Source organism: Phaethon aethereus (genome assembly GCF_964289735.1).
Source record: "Phaethon aethereus genome assembly, chromosome: 18".
Classification (NCBI taxonomy): Eukaryota; Metazoa; Chordata; class Aves; order Phaethontiformes; family Phaethontidae; genus Phaethon; species Phaethon aethereus.
Window position 1 is genome coordinate 9,426,251 of NC_138594.1, and position 9,532 is coordinate 9,435,782.

General features: G+C 49.1%; 1 protein-coding gene across 1 annotated transcript; it reads right to left on the reverse strand.

Annotated features, from left to right (window-relative positions):
• Nucleotides 1-1,373: 1,373 nt before the first annotated feature.
• On the reverse strand, nt 1,374-8,709 carry TRIM25 (tripartite motif containing 25; the record flags this gene model as incomplete). The annotated part of the gene is made up of 8 exons (XM_082008341.1): nt 8,010-8,709; nt 6,762-6,857; nt 5,614-5,847; nt 4,951-5,107; nt 4,260-4,334; nt 3,074-3,100; nt 2,613-2,708; nt 1,374-1,906 (listed from the first exon to the last, which is right to left on the reverse strand). The coding sequence occupies exons 1-8, from the start codon at nt 8,628-8,630 to the stop codon at nt 1,374-1,376; spliced, it is 1,839 nt and encodes a 612-aa protein (XP_081864467.1). The 5' UTR covers nt 8,631-8,709.
• Between the last annotated feature and the right edge of the window lie 823 nt (nt 8,710-9,532).

The following is a 9,532-nucleotide window of genomic DNA, read 5'->3' on the forward strand; positions in this document are numbered from 1 at the left end:
TGGCAAGTCCAGGGGCATCAACAAGATACAGGCCCAATAACTATGAGATCCAAATCCCTCGACTGCCTACTGATTGTTTTAAAGTTGTAAGAAAGAAATGCAGAAGTACAGAGGAATCTGCGTGGCGAGGACTCCTGAAGACATACCACAACCCAAAGCAAAGAACACCAGGAGAATTAAAAGCCCATTCCAGTGGGAATGGAAGTATATTCTCCTTTGTGCTAATTCCCTGTACATTTCAAAAGACTCACCTGTCTCACTGCAGGCTTCGTGCAGACAGGAAGCAGCATTTTTTATGTACTGTGCACACTGTCTTGAGACTCAAATCAGAGTCCCAATAACATGTAGGAAGTCCAGTTTCTACCACCTGAACAACTAAAGATACACCAGCAGAGAATATCCCGCCTCACAAAGAGGAAAAGCTTTATGACAGCGGACCCTGCTTGAAGTGAAGAGCATATTTATGCTGCCTAAGCAGGCCAAAAATGCACTCCTTGAACTCCTCAGCACACAAAAAATGAACTATTGAAGAGCCTTCTGTGTGAAGACGTGAAGCATGTTCTGGGTCAGAACATGAGACAGAATGCTTCACCCCACAAACCACATTACTACAGGGAGCACGCTACTGCTCTGCAGGGTGTCTTCCTAAAGACTCTCTGGTGTATTCCCAGTCTCTTGAGTCGATGTCATTTATTTCGTGGTGATTCTGACACCATTTCTTATCCATCAACTCTAAAAGTATCTGCTTTTCTATTCTGATGAGATTTATCATATTGGCTTTTGTAACAGCATCATAAGGCCTGAACTTAATGATTTTAACAATTCATTCTGTACCATCTCATGGAGTCATACACTAAGACCATGTGTATTGCAAATCCTGACTACGGACAACAGTCTGCGTATAGAGAAGGCAGCAACACCGAGACCTACCTCAAAGCCTGGAACCTGAATTTTTCAAGGAATTCTTGCTGTTTCTTTCTCAAAGGAGTTACTGCTACCCGTGAAACACATTTAGACCTGAAAATTAATTCTGGGGATCCTTTACAGCAAGCCATAGAAAAGCCACAGGTCTACTGAAGACATCTAACAATGGTTTGTACCATAACTTTACTTTTAGAATGTCAATCTCAAGGTGTTTGCAAACTCTTTCATTGTAGTTTTTACTATCAATCATCAACATTTTACTAAATGACTATCTAACGGCTTTAGCAATTCAGACCAAAGAATCGGCAGATTTTCCAAACTGCTTAAAAGAGCTAATAATTTTTGTCTCAATCTTCAAGACTTCTTAGACTAACACATACAAAGAGTTACTGCAGGACTGATTATCTGCATGTAAGTACTTAGGCGAACTAAATTAAGATAACGAGACCTTACTGTTTCACTTGGCAGAGAGAGAGAACAGTGCCACTGGAAAATAACCAGAAGGCAGGGTACAAGGCTTCAGTAAACTGGGTTTTGAATTTATAGATCAAGTTATGTTTCTCCCCAACAGCCATGAAAATCACAAACCCTCCCTCACAGTGGAGCAGCACACCAATCTTGGTAGCCTTCACATTGGGTAAGCACTTTTCAACATCATTATGCCAGGATGATATTTTGGAATTAAACCACTCAATACACCAAGAACTGCTGTTCCTCCCCAGACGGCTCTCCGGCCCCTGCCGCTCCATGCTGCCATAGCAGATGCCAATGCCACAGAAGCTGTTCTGCTGCAGTTCCACTTCCCAGTAGTGGATGCCTCTTTTGAAGCACTGGAACCCCAGCACTTGGGAACAATCAGTGAAGCGCTGAGGATGGTGGTTATAATTCAGGGGGGTGTCTGAGACAGACATCCTGGTATATCTCTCAGACAGAATCACTTTGTTATGAGCGGTGTTGTAATCCAGTGTGATGTTAGCAGCATCTGCAATGACATAAATCGTCTGAAGGTACTGAGGAGCAAAGCACTTTTATTTATACCATCCTGCCTAGGCACTTGTTCCTGTGCGTGTTTATGTCCCTGATCTGCTCTCCTCCACGGGGCAGGCAGTTCTTAGGGCCACAGCAATAGCTGCTGGGTTCAACTGTAGCTCTGTGTTCTTCATGGGCTGGCAAATGAAGGGCAGATTTCCTTCCTTCCTAAATCCCCATGGGATTTCTTCACCACCCAAGTATATGCTGGCAGAAGATTGCCAATCCATCAGTGAAAGGTGTACCATATTGTATATCATCTGGTATAGCATCTTAAGCCAGCCATCACTGGGCTCACATAAAAGTTTGCATTTCATTTCAAAGAAAAATCCAGTGCATTACATCATATTTCTAGGCTGCCCTAGTGAAGTCATTTTGGGGGAAACCAAAGAGGTTACTGAAGAAATTTCACTTACCTTTGTAAAGACACATGAACACCAAAGATAAATTTGATTCATCTGGCAAAAGAACCACTTAAAAGCCTCTTGCCCCCTTCTCCTTCAAAAATTTCCTTTATTTGTAACAACTAGTTGATAACCTACCAAGCTAAACCCCTTCAAAAGTATTTTCATCAGATAGGTAACTACAGAGGGCACATAACACCACTGCAGTAAGTGCAGCAAGTTCATCTTTAAGTAACATAATGTTGCGTGGCTTACACTGCAAAAGCTCCTCTCTGGATTTCTTCAGAAAGCTGTCAATAAGCTCTTTAGTTGAAACGGCAGCTGCAGCATTTGGTGTTCCCGTGGCTGGCGCTGTGTCGACAGAAGAAAAGAGACTTAGGTCAGTTGACAAGACACCCTGCACGCTTAACACACAGTCACAGACACGCTCAGGTTGGAGTGGACCTCTAGAGATTATCTGACTTAGCCTCCCAGTCCAAGCAGGGTTAACTTCAATATTAGCTCAGGCTGCTGACAGTCTTGTCAAGTTTTGAAATCCCTTGTTGTCTCTGGGCAACCTCTTTCTGTGCTTGACCACTCTCATAGTAACTAGTAAGAGCCTTCTCAGAGCAAGAGTTGAACTTTTGCTTAATACACCAACACTGGTGACCATCTACTTACCTTTTTAAGAGCAGTCAATGAAAATTAGAATAAGTGTGCTGAAAGTTTGGACTCACCAGGTTTAACAGGTTTCTTTTTCTCTTCTAAAGGGGGGAAAAAAAAATAATTAAACTGTGAGTTCTACTGAGACTGAAAACCACTGATAGACTATGCCAGCTGTAACACTGTCGTCATGGCTTTTCTGAAAAAAGAAGATGGCAGCAGTAGATCAAGCTGACAGTCCAGCATGTTGAAGCCATGTACAAATACACCCATACTGGAAAGCTACACATGAAACACAATGTACTATATGCTTCCTATTTCACAGGGTCATAAGCCTGGAAGGAGCTTCATCTCTACTCCAGGATGCAGCGTGTTAGGGCAAGTGGTAATAAGCCTGTTCCCATGAGGCACATAGACTATTCCTCTTCTTTTTACAACAGATCTTCTAGAGCAGCAACAGGAGCTACAAGTTCATTCAGCTCCAGAAATCCACAACAGACCCTGCTGAGTGCTCCACACCCAGGACTTCTGAATGGAAAGGACCGTGTGTCAAGAGCTCAGTGGAAGTAACAGAAGTAGTTTCGTAACACTTGGAAGAGAATATGGAAGATCTTCCAAGCAGGCTGGAGTGCCGCACTAATACTAGTTTCTGGACAAAACACCACAGAAAGGCCCCAGTATAACCTGCCACAAAGACTGCCTCCATCACCCCAGCCTTAGACTGTAAGCAAGACGTGGCTAGCCAAATGTTTGAGGAAGGCTGCCATTAATCACCACTTACTGGTATCTGCCTCCACCCGCAAAGTGTCTTGAGCCTGGTAAAGGGTCTTCTCTTTGTGGGTATGCTCTTGTGAAGAGGGGGAGGAAAAAACCAGAACATTAACAGCTCATAAGCAGGATTCAGTACATACAAATCCATCAAACAAGCCAGCAGATGTTTAGTACAAATGAAAAAAAGCCCTGCAAGAACCAGAGGGTGGGGAGGCTCTGCTTTGCTTTACAGCCTGCACTGACACCACTGCAGGTGCACGCACACACCGAGCCCAGTGCACCTCCGTCTCTGGGCAGCTTGCTGCCTTACAGCTCACAAGGCACCCGTCACTAAATAGCCCGAAACACCCTCCCTTTCCCATGCCGAAGTGCGCACTACAGATAATCACTGCATCACCATGAGAGCAAACAGCTCTTGAGTAACTGCTTGAATTTTTATTTAATGGTAAAACCGTAGTTAGGAGAGGGATTATGTTCTTTAGTACTTACGAGTTTTTTTCCCAACAAAGGTTTTGTTTGGAGAAGCTGCTGGAATGGGCTTAGTTTTCCCAGGTGTCATTTTTGCTGCAATGGCAATATTTTACGTTATGGTTTGTGTTGCCACGAACAGTAATGTATGAGCAAGGACATTTTTCAATCTTATTTTTCAGTCATTCAACTAGAACTGAAGTGATACGCAGCAGAGATGGAAACTGCATAGAAGATACCCGTGCCCCAGTCCAAAAGATATTTTTGCTTAACCGGGTAAGTAGGGCTTTGTTCTATAACACTTATGCAATCAGCACCTTTGCAGTTGGGTAACCATAGTCCTATCACTCAGAAGCGTTTTATGTCTCTCCTCAAATCCACATCCTAACTGCACCCAATCTTGCTACATAATAAAAACATAAATTCCTAAGGAATAAAGGCTGAGTTGTGCCAGAAGGTCATAGTATCACGATACTCATCAGTGTATCCAGGTATAGATAAAAGATGCTGGCATACTTTTTCTCCTAGTTTAGCCCAGACTATAGCATTTTTTTTTAAATGGAGGACCACAGAAGTTGGAAGACAGTTTATATTAACCAACTATATTTGCTGCACTATTTTTTTTTTAAGGATTTGGGATTGGAGGGGGAAGATGCCTCATTTGAACTCAAAGCCAAGGCAGAAAATGCCCGTTCTCCCAGCGATACAGTACCTTCTGCTCTTGCCTCCTTACACTGAGTCACTGAAAGTTTCACAATGTCTTTAAGGTTAACGGCAGACTGGTAAGTGAACTGTATCAAGTTTTGGTCCATTTCAATTACAGGGACGAAAGCATCTTTTGTTGACATTTGTTGCAGTGCTGCTGCTCTCTGAAATGAGAAAGAGAAGATCTCATGCAGAACACCTTGTGTGGCAGACACAGAAAAACAGAGCCAAGTAACTTGTGTTACTTGGGTTTTGTGCATTCATCTCAAATTCAAAGGAGCAAGGGCTAGTCAGACGTGACCGATGGCAGGATTTCAGGAGCAACCTGTATGAGTTAATTCTCAACTGATATCTAAAGCAGTGAGAAAGATCTACCAGTCGGTGTCACGGCATGGAGCTGCCACACCTCGTGGAGATGAGTTCTCTCACTGGCCCCTCTGCTTGTGGCAGAGGCTGAATTGGGGGGAGTTACCAGACACCACTTCCTTTCAGCACCCTCTCATTGATATTTGTGTTCTTGCCAGTACATCCTTTCACAGCAGGTTCTTGCACACGACTGCATTGTCATTTGACTGAAAGTGTCTGGAGAGCAGGACTACCACAGCAGGTTTTTGTGATTCTGCATTCCAGAAACACAAAGAATTGGATTCGCATCTAAAGGACATATTACCTTCAAAAACAGAACGTCGTCACCTTCAGTCAGTGCCATCTCAATCTGATCTTTGAGGGACTGAATTTCCTTCTTCTTAGATCCCAGAATACCGTAAACATAATCAAACTTATTGCAAACTCTTTTTTCTTCATCTGCAATTACTTTTAAGGTGTGATTTTCTTTTTCTTCGATTAAAGCTTTAATTTCTGAAAACTCACTTCTGATCAAATCTTTCTTTCTGGAAGCTGTCTCCTGGAGCAGATGAGAACAGACAAGACACTGGTTTCAGAAGAACAGTTTGTGGACAAAAGTACTGCTTACTACAAGAAAAACCCAAGCCTTTGAGAAACACATAGACTTCAATTACTTGAAACAGGCAATAGAAAAGCTATGTATTTCTATGTAGTTTGGAAAGAAAACTCATTTACTCCCAAGAAATCAGGCCAGTTGTCAGTCTCCAGACCCCTGTTGCAGGGGCTACTGGGCAGAGGCCAGCCCAGCCCTGCCATCTTGCTGTTCCTGGCACCAGGACGGGGCGGTGCCGCCGTGAGCTCGGACACCGCACATCCACTTGCACGGCTGTTAGCCTCAGAGATGTGGCATCTCTGGTTAATACGAAGTAATTCCTGATCCTCCGAGAGGTGTTCCAGAGGAGCGCAGAAGTGCTACCCCAGCGACTTTTCAGTTTTTTTGTCTCTACCACTTGGTTCTGAAAGGATGGTACAAGTGAGACGTATCCAATCCAGCTGTCAGCACTAAAAGAAACCCCGACCATCAACTAAGAGCAAGGATTGGTTGTATTAATTTATGGGGAAGAGACATCCCACCTTTCTGCACTGGTGCAGCCATGACAATTCACTAATCCTTTAGCTTGGGCTGCATACATATGCAATTTTCAGTGTAACAGAAAAGGACAGGTTTGAGCCCCAATACAAGTCAGATGCGTCAGCACGTGTGGGCATAAAACCCTTGCACAGTGGTTGGGTTACTCCCATCTCCCACGGAGCTGCCTGGCTCTGCCAAAATGCCTCTTTTCTGCTCCTTTCCAGTAATGTCTTCTCCTGCCAATGCAATCTCAATTGTCACAAGAGCACAAGCATCAACAACACGTAGTGGCCAGCGTATGCCAAGCAACCCAACAGCATTTTGAACAGTTACCCACTTACAACAGTTTGGCTTTGGTTTGTTTTCACAGTGTTCATCGCTCGAGCAGCTCTCTCACTCTGATTATGCAGCTCCATCAGTCTCTTCTTCAGCGCGGACTGCAACAGAAGAGATCAGAAACTATATCAGAAACAGTTGCCATGTCTGCTCTCAGTCAGGTCATGCTTACTGGAGTAAGAACCGTATTTACAGAGTTTTAAATAACCCCTGTAAACATTTAGCACTATCAATTTAAAACCTACAGCTCCTTAACCTTACAGGATGTAAAAGTGCTCTCCTGGACACGTATGTCTTGTGGAGCCAGCACCTCCCCGCAGCTCCACCTCTCCCAGCAGCAAGATGCACGCTGCTGACTCATTCTTTTGATAAGGACTGAGCACTTTTGTCAGCACAGCAGTTCCCAGTGCTAAGAATAAACCTTATGTTAGCTCTTAGGTTGGACTTTGGGCACTAGGTTAAGCTACTGCTCACCCCTCTCGTTTTGACTGAGAATTTTATTGCTCAGATGTGAGTTTAGTTTAGTCCTTTAGTTCAAGATGCTGCTAAGCTAAATCAGGGAGGACTTTGCAGGGAAAACAGTATACACCAAACAGATGAAAAGTTTTGGTGGTCAAACCCTCAAGCGTGCTTTACTCCTCTACCCTCTGACTTTCAGCTGCGCTGTGAGATGCGAAGGCCAGGCTTCCTTCCCTTCCAGGGGGAGGTCCTTCCTTCCTTTCCTTCCCTTCCTTCCCCGTGGAGAACCTGCTCCTGGCTTTTATCTACGTGCTAGAGCTCTCCCTAGGCTACTTTTATAATCCTTTGCTTCATAAGAACACACACAGAGCAACGTCTGTCTACAGTCCCTCAGCCACGCAGCAAACCCCGTGCAGTGAGCAGCAGAGGAGGCTCGGAGTCGGGGCGACCGCCGCAGAGGCGGGAGGTCTCACCGGTCAGCCCAGCTCGGGGCAGGAACTGTCAACCAGCCCCACGACAGCGCCTTCCCAGACCCCCGGGGCACCATCTTGGAGAGGCGGAAAACGCAAGGAACGACGCCGATGATGTGGAGGGAGGGCAGATGACGGTCTGCCAAGGCCAGGCATGGGATTTACACTCCGGGTCTCAGTCCGGCCTCCTCCTGGCACTCCACAGCCCGCGGCCCCAGCGCCCAGAGACCCGCCGGGCCCCGGGGGAGCGGAGGGGCGCTCCCGGGGTGCCCCTCGGAGGGTGCTCCAGCCCCGGGGCAGAGTCGGCCGCCCCTGCCTGCTCACCTCGGTGTCGGCCTTGGCCAGCTGCAGGGGGCTGGTGTGACACAGCTTGTGCCCCAGGAGGCAGAGGGAGCAGATGCAGCTGCCGTGCTGGGTGCAGAAGAACTCGAAGAGCTTGTTGTGCTGCGGGCACTTGCGCTGCTGCAGGTCGCGCACGGGCGGGCAGAGCTGGTGGTCGCGGAAGGCGGGGCTGTCCTGGTGCGGCCGCAGGTGCTCGGGGCAGAAGGAGGCGGTGCAGGTCAGGCAGGTCTGCACGGCGGGCGCCTGCTGGCAGCTGTCGCAGCAGACGGGGCCCGCTTCCGCCTCCGTCGCGCACCTCGCCGCCGCCTCCTCTTCCTCGGCCCCGGCCTCGGCTCCGGCGCAGCCCTGGAGCTGCTCCACCACCCGGCATAGCACCGTGTTCTTCTGCAGCTGCGGGCGGCCCGCGAAGGTGGCGCGGCACTGCGGGCAGCTGAAGTTGCCCGACAGCCCGGCCCAGGAGAGCTCCAGGCAAGAGGCGCAGAAGTTGTGCCCGCAGGGCACCGTCACGGGGCTCCTGAAGAGGCAGAGGCAGATGGAGCAGGTCAGCTCCTCCTCCAGCGCCGCCAGCCCCGGCTCCGACGGCGGCCTGGCCAGCGCTGCCATCGCCCCGGCTGCCCCTGCCCCGAAACGCCAGAAACGAAACTGGGGCCGGGGCCTTCCGGGAACCTACGCGGCGCGTCCCCGCCCCGGCGGGAGGGCCGGGCAGCCCCGGGACCCGCCCGCGGCGGTACCTCTCGCGCGGGGCCGGGCCGCGCTCCCGCCTCTACCCCGCGGGGCGGGGACGCCCTCTCTCCCCAGGGGCCGCCTTCCACGCGCGGGGCCGCGGGCGCACCCAGGCGCGGGGCGGCTCCCGCGACCCGGGTGGGGTCAGAAGGGCCCCGCGGTGCCCCCGTCACGTTGCGGGGCCGGGGCCCGGGCCGGGGCAGTGTCGCCCGTCGCGGCCGCCGTCCCCGGGGGAGGTCTCGGCTTTGGTTTCTAAACCAAAGCGAGTACTTCCAGGTGCGAGCGCACACCCGTCGGGGAACGCTGCCTCCCGCCTGCCCCGTCCCAAAACGGGACCAACAGAAAACTCCGGGCACTCCAGCAGAGTCTGGCAGCTGCCCGCCGTGTCCACCGCGGGCGAGCGCTCGAGGCCTGGTACAGCCCTGACTCCCAGGGCCGAGCTGCCAGCAGCCCCAGCTGCTTCCCGCCGTGCTACGGTCACTCCGGCTGCCGAAGATCAAATAAGCTGGTTTTTTCCAATATTTTTAAAGCACCCAGGTTACTGCACTGTGAATGCGGAAATTGTCTCAACAGAAGATACGCCCTCAAATTTTCCTATTTTCCCCTCAGCTTAACTGGTGAATCACTGTTTCTAGCGGAAACATTGGATGCCGAATAGCAAGGTGTGCAACTGCTCCCGTCTTAACTAACTCAACTCCAAACTCTTCCAGCAGCCTCTTCCTGCTCCCTCTTCTGCCCCATCAGCTGGTGGTGCAGGGACTTCCTCGATGCTCTTGATACTT